Source organism: Ochotona princeps, chromosome 10 (genome assembly GCF_030435755.1).
Source record: "Ochotona princeps isolate mOchPri1 chromosome 10, mOchPri1.hap1, whole genome shotgun sequence".
NCBI lineage: Eukaryota > Metazoa > Chordata > Mammalia > Lagomorpha > Ochotonidae > Ochotona > Ochotona princeps.
In genome coordinates this window covers 55,883,801-55,904,191 of record NC_080841.1, presented here as the reverse complement: position 1 = coordinate 55,904,191, position 20,391 = coordinate 55,883,801, and the positions used below count along the sequence as shown (strand labels likewise).

Here is a 20,391-nt window from a genome sequence, read left to right as displayed (position 1 = left end):
CAAGCACGGAGACCATGGGACTGTAATGGGAACAATGATACTTCAGAAAGCAGTCAGGACACAAATTTCAACTCCAGGCAACCCAAGAAGACCCCAAAAACACATGTGTGTTTTCTTAACTTTCACTGAATAGGAATACACTCTCATCTGAGCCAACAGATGAGTACTTAAAAGGCAAAGTTGGAATAACATTCCCAAGGATTTAGTAACAAATTATGGTGCTAAAAGCAGACTTCTTTTTCTAGCATTATCTAGTCTAGTCCTCCCACTTACAAATGAGTCAAGTTAAAGAAGTAAAGCCACTCACCACATCAAACCTGGCTACTTGGCAGTAAAATAAGTATTCTGGGGCTGGTGCTATAGCACAGCAAGCTAATCCACGTGTGGCACCAAATGGACACCAGTTCAATTACCAACAGCTATTCTTCTTCCCATCCACCTCCCTGCTAACGTGCCTGGGAAAGTAGCGGAGGATGGCCCAAGTGCTCGGGCTTCTGCATCCACATAGGAAACCCTAAAGAAGCTTCTGGCTCTGAGCCTCAGACCTGCCCAGCTCTAGCCACTGCGGCCAGTCTCTGTTCCTCCCTCTCACTGTAACTCTTTCAAATAAATACATTTAAAAAAAACACAGAAAAAGAAAACAATATTCCAACCCAGTATCTCGGACTCAGGTAACTTGAAAAGTTTTACCACTAGCAAACTTACAGAACAGAACTGCAAAGAATTCCCTTAAGAATAGGGAATCTTAAAACTATTATAATGATGTTGCTTGCAGCACATTAGATACTACTCTAAGGAAAATATTAATGAAAGCCAATTGGAGTAATAAAAGTATTTTATTATGCAACATACTATAGCTCCGTAAGAAAACTTCTAATGACAAGGCTTACAAAAACTAGGTAAATTATGCAGATTTTAACAATAATGACATTACAAAAGTAGTTTGAAATTTTAAGACATAATTTATACACATAATTCAAAAGAATTGCTAAGTGGATACTGCTATGGTAATACACAATTATGCTAAAAATTTAAAGGACTTATAGTAAAAGGAAACAAAATTTTCAAAGAAAATGTTTCAATAATAACTCAATTTCTTTTATAGGTTCTATAACCAAGAGTGTAGGACTCAGGTGTAAAGAGTATTCAGTAACATGGGCGAGAATTTGAAACAATCTATTCCTTGATCATGTTTTCAGAGCATGTTCCAGGAAAGCTTATCTTGCATCATTGTACTAAGAAAGGGGCCAGACAACCACAAATATGGGAAGCTGTGTAGACAATCTGAGTCAGACTTTTTTAACACACAATGTATAAGGATGTATACTGTGAGCAGGAAGGGAATTCCCACTTCTCTTTTTCTAATCCTAGAAAATCCTATAAAAGCCTTATGAAGTAACTACAATAATTTTTGCAAAGAGAACTCTAGGAACAAATCCCAACAGCAGTGTTTCAGTCTGACAAAAACGAAATAAAGTAGCACCCTCATTAATCACTTTTCTCTGTTCTGGTGCTTTTTTGATTAAAAAAAAAAAAAACATATTCCACCAAAATAACCATTATTTATTTTAACACTTCTTTTCACATAAAATTCTCGTTATTACAATCTCCACCAAAGGAGCTGATGTAATAGCTCAAATGCCTAATCTACCTGCAAGTGCTGGCATCTCAGATGGACACCAGTTCATCTCCCAGCTACTCCACCACCAATCCAACTCCCTGCTTATGGTCTGGGAATACAGTAGAAAATAGTTCAAATCCTTGGGCCCCTGCACCCACATAGGAGACCAAACGGAAACTCTTGACCCCTGGCTTCAGATGAGCTCAGCTCCAGGAGTTGCGGCCACCTGGGGGAGTGGACCAGCAGACAGAAGATCTTTCTGTGCTTTCCTCCTCTCTGTAAATCTGCCTTTTCAATAAAAGTAAACAAACCTCTAAAAAATAATCTCCAGTAAAGATCTAAGACATTCATAAAAGGTACATCATAATACCATCATGTAAACACATTTTCTCCCATCTAAGTACTAACCAGGCCCGACCCTGCTTAGCTTCCAAGATCAGACGAGATCAGGCGCGTTCAGGGTGGTATGGCCGTAGACTGTGAACACATTTTCTACAAAATATACACTCAACCTTATAATTTGAAAGGCTAGACATCAGCAAAAATCAAAATTTTTGAAAAATGCAAGCTATATGCCTTACAGTTGGGACAACTTATCCATTGGACAATGGTCTGGGTGGAAGCGAAAATTTATTCCGCCAGCTTTCAATGTATCTGATCCATATACCCCCAACCCTCATCAGTTCATTCATGCGCTCTACAATTACTACCAAGTTCTATATGTTCCATAACATGGAAAGGACTGGACAATCCTCCAAGGTAAATCCAGAGGTACACACAAGCACCTAATATGTCTTTAATCTTTAGAGAAATACTGAGAAAAAGAATGTTAGTTAATCCATCATTTCACCCAAATCTTAGATTTGTAAACTCTGTTTTAACTTCAATGATATACATTCCTACTTGATAATCATATGTCCATATTTTTTCCTAGAAAGGGAATTCTGGATATACTCCGCTCCCACTTTCTGGGGGACTTATAACTCCCTAGAAACTGCTACATAAAAGACTATTACAATATTCACTCACCTGTTACTACAGTGAACAATTTATTATGCTAAAGAAAATTACAAGATTAGCCAGAAAAAAAGGTGTAACTCAATGTGACTGCAAGGCAACATGAAAAGCAAAAACACCAGAAGCAGCAAATATTGCCTGTGTAACCAATTTTCTTAAATTTACATCTATCAACATGTCTTTTTGTCAGAGCAATTTTTTCATAATAAAATCTTCTTAAGTTTCCCTAACTGAAATCGTTTAATACAAGCTCCTCAAGCCCTACCAGGATGAAGTTCAAACTTCCTAGAATATAAGTTAGCTGGACCTGATTGGTCTTCTTTAGCTTTCTCTCTGACTCTCTCTTCCCATTTTTATGGCCAAGAATGTTCTACTTAAAAACACTTATGCATGGCCTGGCGCAATAGCCCAGCAGCTAAAATCCTCGCCTTGCACGTACCAGGATCCCAGATGTGCGTTGGTTCTAACCCATCCAGCTCCCTGCTTGTGGCCTGGGAAAGCACAGAGGACAGACCAGAGACCCAAGACCCTTCACGCACGCAGGAGACCTGGAAGAAGCTCCTGTCTCCTAGCTTCGGATCGGCTCAGCTCAGTTGTGGCTGTTGCAGCCACTTGGGAAGTTAATCAGCAGACAGAAGATCTTTCTGTCTCTCCTCCTCTCTGTACATCTGACTTTCCAACAAAAATACATAAATCTTAAAACACACACACAACCCCATACAGAATCAAACCTCCATGCCTTTCTCACACTGCTCTACCTACCTGGAATGCTTTATCCTATGCCACACACACACACACTCTCTCTCTCTCACTCTCAAGAGAACAGCTCACATTTCATCTAAAAATAATATACAAAACAATTTTCATTTCTTTTCACGTTCCCTTTGAACCACATACAATGGCTGTGCAATATTTATTTGGTATCTACTAAGTTCCAGGAGCAGCATTTGGTACAAGGAATAAAAAATGCATACAGATTTAAAAAAAAAACAAGCACAAATGAACAGATTATGTATAGCATAACAGGAACCTGAAGGAGACAAGCAGAGTGCTATAGAGCAGTACAACGGCACTCACCCAGCACACGATGTGCTGTACAAATGATGGAGAAGAGCTTTAGCAACTAGGGCACTGAGCAGTCACTGTAAAAACAGAGTCTTAAATACTAAATAAGTAGTCCAGACATTATTCTACACTCGATCAAAAGGCCAAGAAGTAATACCAGCAGTTAACACATGCCCACCCGACACAGCCCTCCTTTCTTCACAACCAACTCACTGAAATAGCAAACAAAATGTACAAATAACTAAAATCAGTCATGCCCCAAAACTTGTTACACATATCTATAAATCTAAAAACAACACAAAATATGAGGCAAGCTAAACCCAAAATGTAGGCTACACTTTGGGTCACTCAGCAGGAAAAGCACAAGAAGTTTGATTCTATGGGGCAGCTGTAAATAAAATCTTTCTGTATGAAAGAAGCAGGGCGGAAAACAAGGCTCTTAGCTTAGAATCAGGCTTAGACAGTCTTCTTGGTTTGTGAAATGAGACTGAAAAAAGCTTCCTCTGCTAACTGCACTGAAGCTACAGCTTATAGGAAGTGGCTGACCTAATGCCAGCTGACTCAGTGACTAAATCTGTGATGTCCCCAGCATCACCGGGAGACTGGAGCTCTGAGCTCCTAACACAGCCCTGATTCTGATCCGTGAACTCCAAAGCCAGGCAGAGACAACTACAAATCTGCTGGACCAGCAGTACAGATAACCACAGAGGGAATCAGGGAACAAAGAGAAAGAAAACCAAACTTCTATTCCAATATGCCTGTAAATTTACACAACATGATGAAACCACTATCAACACGGAAATCACAACATAAATTCACTGCAGGCAAAACTTTAAATGGTCACATGATCTGAAGACACCCTAAAAATAAGTACTCAAAGGATTCACAAAGAGATAAAAAGTAGTAATAAGAGGATAACACCTATAAACAGAAATGAAAGAAAAACTGATGTATATACAGAAGAACCAATTAAAAACCCTGTAAACAAAACACAAACATTTTAATTTAAAAATAAAAAATGCCACTGGTCTGCCTCCTATTGGCTGCTTAAATGGCAGGGCATATGTTTTAACAGCAGCAAAATAAAAGAAATTGTATCAAACATAAAAGCTTCATAACAGACACAGAAAAGGACATCAGTCCTTAAAAAACTCAAATATGTACATGTGTGATTTCTACTAAATTTATTAAACAAAAGGAAACTGTGGTGATTTCCATAAACAAGCATTTTCTCTTTTAATTTTCCTGACCTCATTATTACCTTCAGTAGTGAGCACTGTACAGTAAGCAAACATCATCACAAAATTTGATATGGATGGAGCAGAAACAACTAAGCTGCTTCTTAACCTGCATTTGGAGTTATCTAGCATCTCTCCTTGTTGATTTACAGTAAATTACAAGGGAGTACACCACTAAGAAATTAAAGGCCATTTGCAATACTACTCTCAGTAGGAAGCTCTCAAAGGTTTCACACCAGCAGCATTTCCATTATCAAGTGCCCAATTCCTTGAACTGACAAGCAAAGCTGCCCCATTTCATACTAGGATAAATATAATCAATATGAAGGTTATGTGAAACATTTTAAATTCTGTAACATTACATGCCATTGAGACAATGTTTATTCCATTTGTAAGCTTCCATACTCAGAAAATCTGTATTTCACAACTGCCATAAAATACCAACTAGAAAAAAATCTCAATTCCTTCCTTACCCTCTAAAAATATTAACACAAAATAGTAAAATCTGATTCTTCATTCACAAGTATAAGTAAGAATAGAGAGAAAACATTTCATATATAATTTATTTAAGAACTAAGAAGATAAAATCTGCATCTAATTTGGGAACTCCAGAATAACCCTCCTCTTTATCAAAGACATAATGAAAAGATCAGTTTTTTGTTAACAATAACATTAACCAATATTATCCACTACTAAATTTCACACAATGAAATCTCTGATAATTGTAGATAGGTGCAAATGTTTCCTATTCCAATTTGTAAAGACTCATCTCCCAATGGCTGTACAACAGAAAGGTCACAGAACTAACCAAACCAAAAAGCTAATGGCAGATTTCATGATCCACATCTGAGAATAACTCAAATAGCAAACAGAAGCTCTTTTTTTTAAAGACACAAGTGCACAGTACTGAGTGACACTACATTAGAGTCAACCTATGAAGAAATGATGTAATAAAATGTATCTAGCAAAACATATTTTCTGCTTTGTAAGTACGAAGTTGCACATGCTGTTCACAAGGTTGACACAAAACAATAAGCATACTCACTCATGACTGGAAGTGTCTCCATATGCCGTCCCAACCGGATATCACACCAAAATCTGCTGTCCAAGGTTCCGCAGACGAATACATGTCCTTGCCAAGAAACAAAGACAAAAAAGATAGGGTTTTTTTTTTAAGATTTATTTATGTTGGGCCCGGCGGCGTGGCCTAGCGGCTAAAGTCCTCGCCTTGAACGCCCCGGGATCCCATATGGGCGCCGGTTCTAATCCCGGCAGCTCCACTTCCCATCCAGCTCCCTGCTTGTGGCCTGGGAAAGCAGTCGAGGACGGCCCAATGCTTTGGGACCCTGCACCTCTGTGGGAGACCCGGAAGAGGTTCCGGGTTCCAGGCTTTGGATCGGCGCGCATCGGCCCATTGCGGCTCACTTGGGGAGTGAATCATCAGACGGAAGATCTTCCTCTCTGTCTCTCCTCCTCTCTGTATATCTGGCTGTAATAAAAAAAAAAGAAAGAAAGAAAAAATAATTTGTGGGAAGTGGAGCTGCCGGGATTAGAAATGGCGCCCATATGGGATCCGGGCACTTTCAAGGTGAGGACTTTAGCCACTAGGCCACGCTGCCAGACCCAAGAAAGATAGGTTTTTTTAAAAAAAATCTATATTTAAAATGAAGTTCTCCAAAGAACTGAGGAAAATATTTGTCTCAAAACTTTCCCACTATTCCCAGAAGATACCCTTTTTGTTGATATTTATTAAATTTCAAAGATTGTCACTCTTTAGAACATCACCATTCATTCACTGATTCCATTCTTCCGAAACAAGTTACTTCAAAGTAAGTAACATGGATAAATTAATTAGCATACAGAAACTTACTAAGGTTATTGTTACCAGTACTAAAAACTTTTTCTTCTTTCCTAAGTAAAATCTTACAAAGCTTGCCAGCTAGAGCAAAAACAGCATATCACATCTACTCGATCTCTTTTAATTGCATATTTGTAATACTCAAGTCATTGCTATAGTCCTTCTCTAACAGTGGCCATTTTACTTACTTTGATAATAAACAAGTTCACCTTACCAAAAAAGAAAAAAATGGGAAGAACAGCAAAGTAGGAAGAAAAATGTTCTCACCAAAAAAGAGTTCTACCCAATCATTTGAGACAGACTTCCTTTCAAGGCATTTTTTTCTGAGTACTTACTTGATAAATGCTATACATAAAATGTTTTATTTGGTCGTCAATTCACAGTTTCACACAAAATATCATCTTGTATTATTAACACAAATGTAATCTGTTGCTAAGATTTATAATATAAATCTTTCTACTGGTCAATATTTTTAAATGAAGTATAAATATATTTGAACATAATCACAGACACACAAATTCCTGCCTAAATCTAACATTTAAAATTCCAGAAACAAATTAAGATCAAGTACAAAATTCACATTTGTGCTACTTTAACCCACTTCGTTCTTCATGAGCTAATAAGCTACTACTTCTACAAGCTAAAATTACTTTATATTTTTTTTAAGATTTATTGATTTGAAAGCCAGAGTTACAGAGGGAGGGGAAGACAGAAAGAGACCTTCCATCCACTGATTCACTGCCCAGAAGGCTCCAGTATCTGGGGCTGGGCCAGGCCGAAGCCAAGAGCCAGGAGCTTCATTCAGGTCATCAGCACTTCTTTTCCCAGGACATTAGCAGGCAGCTTGTTCAGAAGCAGAGCAGCCCAGACACAGCCCAGTGGCCATGTGGGATGCCAGTGTGAAAGGCAGACTGTACGCACTACACCACAACACTTTATTTTTCTTAACCAGTGAGTAAGAGAATAACACTGAGGAATTATGCTTTTGAATAAAAAATAAGGCAATATTATTTAAAGAAATAATGCATGTCCCCACCTAGACACTTTACTAGTGTAGCATAACACACACAAGAAGTATAAGTTCACGAAATGAAAACAGCTTGCACCAGCATTTGCATGCACAGCATGGTCCATACGCTGTAATTAGCAGTGGCATATAATCATAGCACTGCCATGTTACCACCTGACCTCCATCCCACATGCTTTCTTCTTTATTTGTACACTAGCAAATGATATCTATTTCCAGATAACCCAATTATCCCAAGGAAATGAGAATTTCTATAGGAAACCTAAAACAATGTATTATCTACATGCCAGCTGGAGAACACATGATGAAAGTAAATCATGACAAATACAGTTTTCTCAATGGTACTTGGTGGAGTCTGTTAGATTTGTTTTCCCTTACTGAAATCTGAGGTAGAACGGGGTAACCTAGAGTGCACTCAATGACAAAGAAAGAAATCCTATCTTACAAACACACAAAATAGATCAAATATTCAGTGATGATCCAGTAGCACATTGATTTATATTTGTCTATTTTCTGCTCAGAGACTTTTCTTCTTGTTCATATTTATATAAAAAGTAATTACCTTAAACTTAACATTCTTAAATGGTAACTTCAAAGCACCTTGTACTATGAAGTACCCTTCTGCCCATAAGCATATGAAACCCAATATTCAATGGGTGGAGTTAAATCAGCTAGAGCTCTTTTTAAGATTTTTTCTTTTTTCTTTTTCTTCTTCTTTTTTTTTTGGAAAGCCAGATTTACAGAGAGAAGGAGAGGCAAAGACAAAGACCTTCCATCTGCTGATTCACTCACCAAGCAGCCACAACAGTTGTAGCTGAGCCAACCCAAAGGCAAGATATTCTGGATCCCCCACAGAGGTGCAGGGTCCCAAAGCTTTGAGCCATCCTCTACTGCCTTCCCAGGTCACAAGCAGGGAGCTGGATGGCAAGTGAAGTGGTTGGGATACAAACCAGAGGCCATATGGGATCCTGGCGAATGCCAGGCAAGGATTTAGTCACTAGGCTGTTACACCAGGCCCCAGCTAGAGTTTTCTTAGTACTAAAAACAAAAGCCTAAAAAACACAAGGAAAATAAAACTTCTAAACACGGAATGTATTGCTTACCATCTGAGGTTAAAAAAAACAAATGCATGCAAAATCTGAAAATCTTAAAACATACAACAATGCATACATTACAATTAACATAAAATGTGATGAATTAGTTATTAGAAACAACAACAAATAAATAACCTACAACTGAATTCACTTTAAGATTATGCATGCTAGGATGAGGCGTGGCATATCCAGAAAGGCCTCCACCTTCAGTGCCGGCATCCCCTATAGGCGCCTATTCGAGTTCCAGCTGCTCTACTTCTGATACATCTTTCTGCTAATATGCTTGGAAAAGTGGAAGAGGATGGCCCACATGCTTGGGCTCCTGCCATTCACTTGGGAGACTAGAATGAAGCTCCTGGCTCTGACCTATCCCAGCCATAGCCATTGTGGCAATTTAGGGAGTGAATCTCTCTCTAATTCTTTCAAATAAATGAACAAATCTTTTTTCAAAATACACTAATTATGCTAATCATAGCTTTAAAATGTAGATCCCTCCCACCTACTTCCAAAGTGTTCTACAAACCCTTCCAGAAACAAAGCACTTCAATAACACACAAGACTAAATGTTCAGATGTCCTTTCTCCTCCCCTATTCGAAGGAAGGCGGAGGAGGAAGTGGAAAAGAAAAATCTTTCCAGTTCTCATAACATCCAAGAGAAATTTTGCCTGTATATGTGTGTATGGACATATATGTATATGTACATATGTGTAATGTGTATATATATATATATTATATGATATTTGATTTATAAACCCTCAATTTCATATATAAGATACATTGGGATATTCTTGTAAAATCTGGCTTTCACCTCATTTCCCAGGCACTGTGCCTTGTTGGAATGCAGGTGCAACACAGCTCTAAGAGGGATCTCAGGAGCACTGAGTGTGCCTATACCCTACTACACTGCTACTCTACAATATGAGAAACACGTGCCTCACACAGCCTTGGGCCCAGAATGTGTGGACATCAGACACATTACTGAAGCCAACCGAAAGCTTAGAGCCAAATCCAGCCAAACTTAGAGACTACAGACCTGGGATCCAGAATATCTGTAGCTATATGGCACTGAAAATGTGCAGATGTTGCACAGTGTCACTGCAACCAAAACTGACTAGAGGGAAAAAGAGACTCACTTCAAATGCAAAATGATGGCATTTTCTAGTTTAAAAAAAGATATTTTAAGAAGTTTAAGTGTCTAAAAAATCATTATAACATGGATGACCCAGAACTAAAAGCATCAGGCAAACACTAGGCAAAAGAGACATGTGGCTATAGATACTCTAAGCTAAGTGTGCTAAGACATGTCCTGAAAAATGTTCACAGCAATGATGTCTGCAATAACAAACCGAAAAAAAAAAAAGAAGAAGAAGAAAGAAAGAAAAGGGAAAAAAGGGCCCAGAGTGATAGCGTAGCAGTTAAAGTCCCTCGCCTTGAACATGCTGGGATCCCATATGGGCGCCAGTTCTAATCCAGGCCGCTCCACTTCCCATCCAGCTCCCTGCTTGTGGCCTGGGAAAGGAGTCAAGGACGGCCCAAAGTCTTGGGACCCTGCACCCATGTGGGAGACCCAGAAGTCTCCTGGCTTCGGATTGTCTCAGTTCCAGCCGTTGCGGCTGCTTGGGGAGTGAACCATCAGATGGAAGATCTTCCTCTCTGTCTCTCCTCCTCTCTATGTATCTTCCTTTCAAGTAATAATAAATAAATCTTACAAAAAAAACCCTGGGGGCTCTCATCAGCAAAAGGGTAATTACATTATCTTCATACAATCAAGTATTATGAAGCAGTAAAATAAATGAAACCATGGGTAAATATGTCAAAAATGTTATCATTATATAAAGAAAATGTAGTACAGATTAACACAGTAAACTAAGCCAAATAAAAAAGAATTAAGTTGTGTTATTTGCAGAGATATCACATTAAGTGATTAAGTGAAATAAGTCAAACACACACACACAAAATCATATGTTCTCCTTTAAGTAGGAGCTGAAAAGAAGGAACACAAATGTTGAATATTAGAGGCAGGGTTGAAAAAAATGGAGTGAGTCTGGATTAAAAAAATAGGAGACGGGTGTAGTTCATTAAGTGTGACAGACACGTTATATAAACATGTTAATTACAGGGCAACTGGGTGTTTTATGGATTGTGACACATTCATCATACTAATAAAAGATGTTGGAATCTGAGCGTAGAGTATGTGGGAACTCTATATTACTTCACAATTTTTGTTATAAATTCAAAATTATTCTCAAAGTTTTAAAAGATTAATCCTAGAAATATTACTGATTCATATTTAGTATTTACATATATCATGATACTACTGAGAAGCAGCTGCAAAATGCAAGTTTAATGATACCCTGTATACAGATATATGTAATGTGCTGTTTAAAAAAAGCAAAGTCAGGGAAGGTTGGGGCCAGTGTGGTGGCACCACAATCTAATGCTTCGTCCTGTGATGCTGCCAGCCCATGTGTTGGCACCATTCATATCCTGGCTACTCCACTTCCCATCCTGCCTTTTGCTTATGACCCTGGAAAGCAGCAGACGATGCCAAAAGCCCAGTTCCTGGCTCCCAGCTTCAGATCAGCTCAGCTCCCGCCACGGCAGCCATCTGGGGAGTGAACCAGAAGGTGGAAAACCTCTTATCTCTCCTCCTCTCTCTGTAAAATTAGCCTTTCAAATGAAAATAAATCTTGACAGAGGAAAAGAGAGAGGGAGACAACACTAGACTCCACATTGTGCCTAGTGTTTTAAGTTCCTCATGCCAGCCTGAGGACAGGATGAGGAGAGGGCATCCAGGAGGGCACTACCAATGAACGCACTACCACTCAAGCTGAGGGAGGGGTGGGATGGACAGCAGTATGTCAGCCTTCATGTAACACAGCATAGTCTTTTGTATGAGAGTAGTATTAAACACTTTTAACATAAAAAAGCAAACAAAATTCAAAAACATTAGGAAAGAAAATAATCATAAATAAACTAACATAAATATATTATTACATGTAAAGACTCAAATGCATTTAAAATCTTCAAGCCATAATTAAAAGGCAGGAATAGTTGTAGCAATTCACTGATTCCTTAAAAGTAAAAGACAAACACAAGTGATGGATGGCCTGTTCCTCTATACACCGCAAGATGGCTTTATGAGAAAAGACACATGATTATGTATTGTCTACTTGTATAAGCAGCTGCCTACCCAACCCATTATAGCATTTATGCTGACAGATCTCAGCTGTCTGACCACAGAAGCTTCTGATCCTACCTTCACAGTTTCAAAATCAAGCTCATTTTCCAGCAGAAATTTCTAGATCTTGTTTTTTCTAAATTACTATTTGTTGAACTATCATCACCACTCCCAGCCTCAACAAAGGAAAAAAAAAGCTTAAGCAAAGTTCCTACATTGAAACCTCATTCACTTGTAACAGCACAAAAATTATAAACAAGCAAATGTACAAAATTAAGGAAGAATTGTTCTTTTATACATAATGATTCTCCTAAATCCATTAATGACAACTGAATGGATACCTGTAATGTGTCTGATATAATTTCTCAGTCAGAAAGAAGTATCTAAATGATGTCCATCAAGGTAAATTTATTTCCTCAAGGCTTATAAATCAATAAACAACTGGTTGATGTTCTGTTTTTAAATTTTTTTTAAAGATTTATTTATTTTTATTACAAAGTCAGACATACAGAGAGGAGAGACAGAGACAAAGATCTTCCGTCTGATGATTCACTCCCCAACGGACGGTGCTGCGCCGATCCTAAGTCAGGAACCTGGAACCTCCTCTGGGTCTCCCACGCGGGTACAGGGTCCCAAAGTTTTGGGCCGTCCTCGACTGCTTTCCCAGGCCACAAGCAGGGAGCTGGATGGGAAGTGGAGCGGCCTGGATTAGAACCGGTGCCCATATGGGATCCTGGCGCGTTCAAGGCGAGGACTTTAGCCGCTAGGTCATGTTGCCGGGCCCTCTGTTTTTAAAGTTAAAGTGGAAAATATACAAGCTTTCCATTCAGAAATCACTAGCCTAACAGCTCTACTAAGCAAAGGAAGTGTTGTCAGTGCAGCATACAGACATGAAGACAACCAACATGAGGCTTCCATGGAACTCACATGGTAACAGCTCCAGTCTCCTCCTCCCTTGCCTTAGATTCACAGTTCATTCATTCAACTGTATGTTATGGAAGACTTCCAGGTAATATCGTCTCATGATAAAGATTAACTTCAGGGGGCAGGCACTGTGTCTGCCACTTGTAATAGCAGTATCATGTATAGACACCAGCTGTGTCCCAGCTGTTCCACATCTGATGCATCTGGAAACTAGTGGAGAACCAGCCAAGTGCTTAGGCCCCTGCACCCAGGTGGGAGACCTGACTGAAGTTCCTGGCTACTGGCTGTGGCCTGACCACTCTGGCCATTTGGAATATCTTTCTCTCTGCTTCTCTCTCTCTCTCTGTAACTCTGCCTTTCAAATAAAATTAATCTTTAAGTTAAATTTGTTAATATTAAAGATATGAGTCATTCAACACAGGTTTCACCAATATACCTTCACATTTCTTGGGTTTCTATTCGTAAAGTTATAGCCACAACGTACACTCCTTAAAATACAATGTGAAATTCCCAGCATTAAGTATAGCAAACTCTGTCACCCCTACAGTGAAAGGAGATTTGTATATTATGTTCACTAAATCAACACTGCACTTCCTGCTAAGATCAAAGAATGCAATGGGTGTAAGAGCCAAACAAACCCTTGGGTTTCATCAATCTATTTATGTGTGTGTTAATGAAGCATAAGATGAGAAAGAGGTAAAATTTCCTTTCTACAAGTACAATTTAAGTCAGGTTAACAAAGGACTTAACAAATTCTAGTAGCTTTACACTGTTCAACATGTCAACTTCCAGGTAGTTAGGAAAACAAATGTCTTTTCAAATATTTCTAGCATCAGTAATAATGTCAGAGTTCCTTATTTTTTTTCGGAATCATTACTTAAATCCTTATTAACTCATTATTTAACATATGAAACACCTACACATCTCTCTAGGCATAATGTAATTTTTCAGTAGTTTTATATATGTATAAACTGATCCAGCCAGGCAACTAGCATTTCACTTTCTTATATTTCCTTGTGTCTGGCGCTTACCAGTACCTGAATCCCAATTTTTATACAATATGTAATATATTATCATTGTGAACTAAGTCAAACTACAGTGTGCACTGGAACACTTGAACCTGTGGCTTTTGGTTTTGTCACCTGTAATCCTACCTCCCTCAACAGCTCTTGAACTCTCTGTAGTCTCTAATCATCGCTATTCTAAGTTCAAAACCCTTGTATTTTTTTCACTTCCCCAAGAGAGAACATAGAGTATCTGTCCATGAATGGCTATTTCACTTAACACTATGATCTCTAGTACCACTTATTTTGCCGCAAAGTCAAAATGCCATTTTTTATGGCTAAATATTCCTTTGTATGCTCATTGCATTTCCTTTTCATATACACCCAGACTTGGGATAGCTGAGGCACGGGGCTTCATACTTGTCTCCATAATAGCTGCACTATCTGGTTCTTTTTCTCCACATCCTCAAAAGCATTTGTTTCTTTTTTGTAACAGTCATTCTAACTGGAATGAGACAACAGCTCATGGCTTTGATTTACATTTCTCAAATGGCTAATGGTATTGAACATTTTTCCATGTTGGCCATGTTCGTCATTTATGTTTTTTCTTCTGGGAAATGTTTGTTCAGATTCTTTGACTATTTCTTAACTGGAATCTTTGGTTTTTTCTTGTTGAACTGAATTCCTTATAAATTCTGGATATTAATTCTTCATTGGATGAACAGTCTGAAAATACTTCAATCCTTCTATCAGTCATCTTTTCACTGAATTGGCTGTTTCCTTTGCTGTACAGAAGCTTGTTGGTTTGGTATCATCTCTTTTATGTATATTTGCTCTTGTTGCCTGCACTTTGAGGATCATATTTTTAAAAACTGCCTTTATCATGTTTTGGAGTTTTTTCCCTATGTATTCTAGTGGGCTTCACAGTTCTGAGTCTTACTCGAAAATCTTTTATCCATTTTGAGTTGATTTTTGTATGGTAAGAATACAGGGATCAGTTTTCAATCTTCTGTATATGGATATGCAGTAGATTTTAGTAGCATCATTTATTGAATAGACTGTCCTTACCCTGGTACATGTTTTTGGCATCTTTTTCAAAGATCAGCAGGTTGTACATAACATGGATTCATTTCTGGAAATTTTATTACTGTTCTGTTCCACTGGTGTATGTGTCCCTTTTTTATGCCAGTATCATGATGTTCTGGTTACAAAAATTATGTAGTATGTCTTGAAATCTGGTATTGTGATGCTTCCAGTTTTGTCGTTTGTAAGACTACTTTGATCGTTTGAGGGCTTTTGTGATACCATTTGAATTTTAGGGCTGGTATTATTCTGTGAGAAAAGTCATTTGCATTTTAACATGAATTACATTAAATCTGTAAATCACTTTAGATAATACGGGCATTTTAAATTTTAATTCTTCTAGCCTATAAATTTAAGAGATCTTTTCAATGTTTGGCATATTATTAACTTTCTTTCAGTACTGTTTTGTAATTTCTATTATAGTCACATTCTTGATACCTATTTTACTCAAGATTCTTTAACATGAATGATGAATTTTACTGAATGGATTTTCTCAATCTAATGAGATAAGCATATGGTTTTTGTATTTCATTCTGTTGGTGTAATAAATAATGTTTACTAACTTGCAAATGTTGAATTCTGCCTCCCTGAGTTAAACACCACATATGTTTGACATTTTTTATTTCATTCTGTTTATAGTATGTTAAGAATTCTTGTATGTATTTTCATCAGAAAAAATTGGTCTATGGTTGTTTGGTTTCTTGTTTTTTGGGTTTTGGGGTTTTGTTGTTTTGATTTGTTTTGTTTTTTCATTGCTGTGTCCTTAATCTCATTTTGGAATCAAAGTAATGCTGGCTTCCTGGAAAGCATTTGGAAGGATTCCTTCCACTTTTTTTCTGGAATATTTTAAGAGGAATTGTTGATTCTCCCATACAGATTTGGTAGAATTAAGCAATGAGGTTAGCAGGTCCTGAGATTTCCTTTATTGCAAGACTTGATTACTGATTCAATTTTATTACTCTTTATTGGTTTGTTCAGGTTTTCTGTGTCTTCACAATTAAGTCTTCATAAGTTATATTTATCCAGAAATCTATACATTTCTTTCAAGTTTTTCAATCTGCTGACATGTAGTTTCCCATAGTAATCCCTAATGATGCTTTGTATTTCAAACTATCAGTCCTAATGTATCCTTTTTCATCGCTCTAATTTTGAGTCTTCTCGCCTTTTTTCTTAGTTGGCCTTGCTAAAGATTAATCAATTTCTTTTATCATTTCAAGGAACCAAATCTTCATTTATCTGTATTTTATAATGCTTTAGTATTCCCTATTTCACTTATTCTTGATCTGACTTTATTATTTCATTCCTTCCCCTGACTTCAGCGTTGGTTTGCCCCCTGTTCTTCAGATCCTTGAGATTCAGTTTTTTATCTGACATCTTTCTAATTTTCAATATAGGTACTTATTATTTACTATAAATTTCATTCTTACTACTACCTTTGCTGCACCTCGTAAGTTTTCGATGAAGCACTTCCATTTTCACTGGCTTTAAGAACCTTAATTTGGGGGCTGGCACCATGTTGTAGTAGGTCAAGCCTCAACCTACTGTGCCAGTATCACATATAGGCACTGATTCAAGTTCCAACTGCTCCACTTCCAGTCCAGCTCCCTGCTCCTGTGACTGAGGAGGAAGGCAAAGATGGCCTGGTCCTAGGGCCCGTGTAGTCATGGGGAAACTCCAGACTGGCATTAGACTAACAGCTCTGGCAATTGTGGCCATTGCAGCCAACTGGGGAATAAACCAGCAGATGGAAGATATCTCTGTCTGTCCTTCTCTGTACGACATTGCCTTTCAAATAAAAATAAATAAATCTTTAAAATAAATTAGTTTCTCTGGCAATTTTTTTCTGTGACCCACTGTTCATTCACAGGAATATTACTCAATCTCCATGTATTGGCATAATTTCTAGAGTTTCTTTTGTCAATACTTCTAGTTTTATTCCATTGGGATATGATGCATGATCAGATTTCTTACAATGCTGACTTATCTGTGACCCAGCATATGATCATTCCTAGAGAACACTGGCTGTGTTAACTAAAAGAATGTGTTTCCTGCAGCTATTGGACAGAATATTCTGTAAAAGTCTGTTAGGCCTGTTGAGTCTAGAACAGTTTTACTCTGTTTCTCGGTTGAATTTAAAAGCTGTATGATCTGTACAATAATGCAAATTTATAAAGTTCCCCATTATTACTATATTGGAACTCATCTTTCGTCTAAGATCTAATAATATTTGCTTTATAAAACTGGATGCTCCAATATTAGGTGCAAATGCATTTTAAACCTTTACATGTTCTCTTTTGTTAAGATTTATTTTTATCAGAAAGGGAAATTTACAGAGAGAAGGAGAGGCAGAGAGAAAGATCTTCTGTCTACTGGTTCACTCCTCAAGTGACCGCAATGGCCAGAGCTGAGTTGATCCAAAGCCAGAAGACTGGAGCTTCTTCCTGGTCTCCCACATGGGTGCAGGGTCCCAAGGCGTTGGGCCGTCCTCTACTGCTTTCCCAGGCCACAAGCAGCAAGTTGAAAGAAAGTGGAGCAGCCAGGACACAAACAGGCGTGCATATAGTCCTTGGCACATGCAAGGCGAGGATTTAGCCACTACGCTATTGTGCCAGGCCCTCACTGTGTATTATTCAACTGATTTCTTGATCATTATACAGTGACCTTGTCTGTTTACACAGGTTTATTTTTTAGATTTATTTATTTTATTGGAAAGGCAGATATACAGAGAGGAGTAGACACAGAGACAAAGATCTTCTGTCCGATGATTCACTCCCCAAGTGGCCACAACGGCCAGTACTGCACCGATCCAGAGCCAGGAGATAGGAACTTCTTTCCGGGTCTCCCACATGTGTGCAGGGTCCCAAGGCTTTGGGCTGTCCTCGACTGCTTTCCCAGGTCACAAGAAGGGAGCTGGATGGGAAGTGGAGCTGCTGGGATTGGAACCAGTGCCCATACGGAATCCTGGTGCATTCAAAGCGAGCACCTTAACCATTATGCTATCGTGCTGGGCCCTGTTTATACAGTTTTTATCTTTAGTCAATTTTGTCTGATACAAGTAAAGTCATTCTTGCTCCATTTTGATTTTATGTGAATGGAATCTTTTTCAGTCCTTCACTCTCAGTACTGATATATCTTCTGGTAAAGTATGTTTCATATAGGCAGTCTCCTGCATTTTTATCCATTCAGTCAGCCTGTTTCTTTTACCAGAAAAATTCAGATCATTTATATTCAACATTTTATTGATGGGTAATGATTTAGTTGTGTTTCTTTTTTAAGTTTCTTCAATTTTTTTAAGATTTATCTATTTTTATTGGACTGACAGATTTACAGAGAGGAGGAGATACCTAGAGAAAGATCCTCCATCAGTTGGCTCATTCCCCAAGTGGCCACAATGGCTGGAGCTGAGCCAATCCAAAACCAGAAACTTCTAGGTCTCCCATGCAAATGCAGGGTCCCAGGGCTTTGGGCCCTCCTCTGCTGTTTTCCCAAGCCACAAAAAAAAGCTGGCGGAAAGTGGGGCAGCCAGGACACAAGGCAGTGCCCATATTGTATCCTGGCCTGTGTAAGGTGATGATTTAGCCACTGACCCATCAGGCTAGACCTCCCCCCCCCTTTTTAAAAAGCTCTTAAGAAAAAAAATGAAAATCAGCAGGAGTCAGTTTTTTCAAAAGGGGGTTACTGTAAAAACTTCATATTTAGGGTCCGGCACAATGGCTAAATTGGCTTGCCCTCCCCATCAAGCACCGGGATCCTATACAGATGCAGGTTCATGTCCTGGCTGCTCACTTCTTCCCATCCAGCTCTCTGCTTGTGGCCGGGGAAAGCAGATTCAGGTTGCACCAGGCCTGTGGGCACTTACCAAAGCTAGTGCCCACTAGAGGGGACACATGCAGTCTGAATGAGTGTTGCACACCTGCATCCACTAAATCCAAGGTGTACTTAGCTTTGACTAGAATGGAGTCAGAGAATACCGGTTCTTTCAAAAGTGGCTCAAAATGTGTTTCTATGTTATAGTTGCGACATATCAGAACTGTACATAGTGCCTGAGTGGTATATATAAGCTAAAATGAAGGATATCACACATTTGCTTTCAGTAACCTGATATTTAAACAGTTAAAAAGACCTTTACTCCAATTTCTCTTTGGTACTTTTATTCTGAATGTGCTGTTTTAGCCAAAAATGCTGTATTATATTTATATCAATTCATTTCAATTTCCTGAGCATCAGTTTCCTTACCTGCAAACTCAGAACTAAAATTTAAAGCTGATCTACTATGCAGGACTGCCACTGCATCATGCATTAAAAAGCGCTATAGTTAACTAAATACCTTTTTAGTTGACATATCAGTAATGATCTATTTTTAGTCTTCCTATAAAATAATCGTTAAAAATACAACTTTTGAGTTGTTTGAATGTTCTCCATACTGATTTTCATAGAGGCTGTACCAGCCTGCAGCCCCACCAGCAGTGGAGTAGGGTGCCCTTTCCCCCGCAACCTCGCGAACATGTGTTGTTGGTGTTTTTCATGTGGGCCACTCTTACTGGTGTTAGGTGGTACCTCATTGATGTTTTAATTTGGATTTCCCTTATTGCCAGGGAACTTCAGCATTTTTTCATATGTTTATTTGCCATTTGGGTTTGTTCCTTTGTGAAGTGTCTGCCCATTTCCCGTGCCCATTTCTTGAGTGGCTTGTTTGTTTTGACATTTTGGTTGTTTTGTAGCTCATTGTATATTCTGGAGATTAGCCCTCTATCACCTACATAGTGCCCAAAGATCTTCTCCCATTCTGTGGGCTGCTTTTTTACTTTGTTGATTATTTCCCTTGCTGTACAGAAGCTTCTTAGTTTGATGAGGTCCCATTTGTTTATTCTGGTCTTGATTGCTATTGCCTTTGGTGTCCTTTTTAGGAAGTCGGGACCTACCCCTAGATCTTGCAGAGTATTTCCAACATTTTCTTCCAAAAGTTTGAAGGTTTCTGGATGTGGGTTTAGATCTGTTATCCATTTAGATTTGATCTTAGTGTATGGTGAGAGATGTGGGTCTATCTTATTGTTTCTGCAGGCTATTAACCAGTTGTCCCAACAGCATTTATTGAACAGACCTTCCCATTTGCCTGGATTGTCATTTGTCTTTTTGTCAAAGATTATTTGGCTGTATCTGTGTGGGATCCCTTCTGGTGTTTCTATTCTGCTCCATTGATCTTCCTCTCTATCTTTGTGCCAATACCAGGCTGTTTTGATAACCACTGCCCTATAGTATGTCCAGAGGTCCGGAACTAT

General features: G+C 38.5%; 1 protein-coding gene across 2 annotated transcripts in view; it reads right to left on the bottom strand.

The window, feature by feature from the left end:
- USP6NL (USP6 N-terminal like) overlaps positions 1 to 20,391 on the bottom strand; it is a 190,691-nt gene that overhangs the window by 155,094 nt on the left and 15,206 nt on the right. The window contains exon 2 of one of the 2 annotated variants that reach the window (XM_058669479.1): positions 5,987 to 6,073. In XM_058669479.1, coding sequence (XP_058525462.1) covers positions 5,987 to 6,008 — 22 coding nt within the window. In that variant the 5' untranslated portion in view covers positions 6,009 to 6,073. Of the gene's footprint in view, positions 1 to 5,986; positions 6,074 to 20,391 lie in introns of those variants that run through there. The other variant, XM_004588517.2, reaches the window with a different exon arrangement.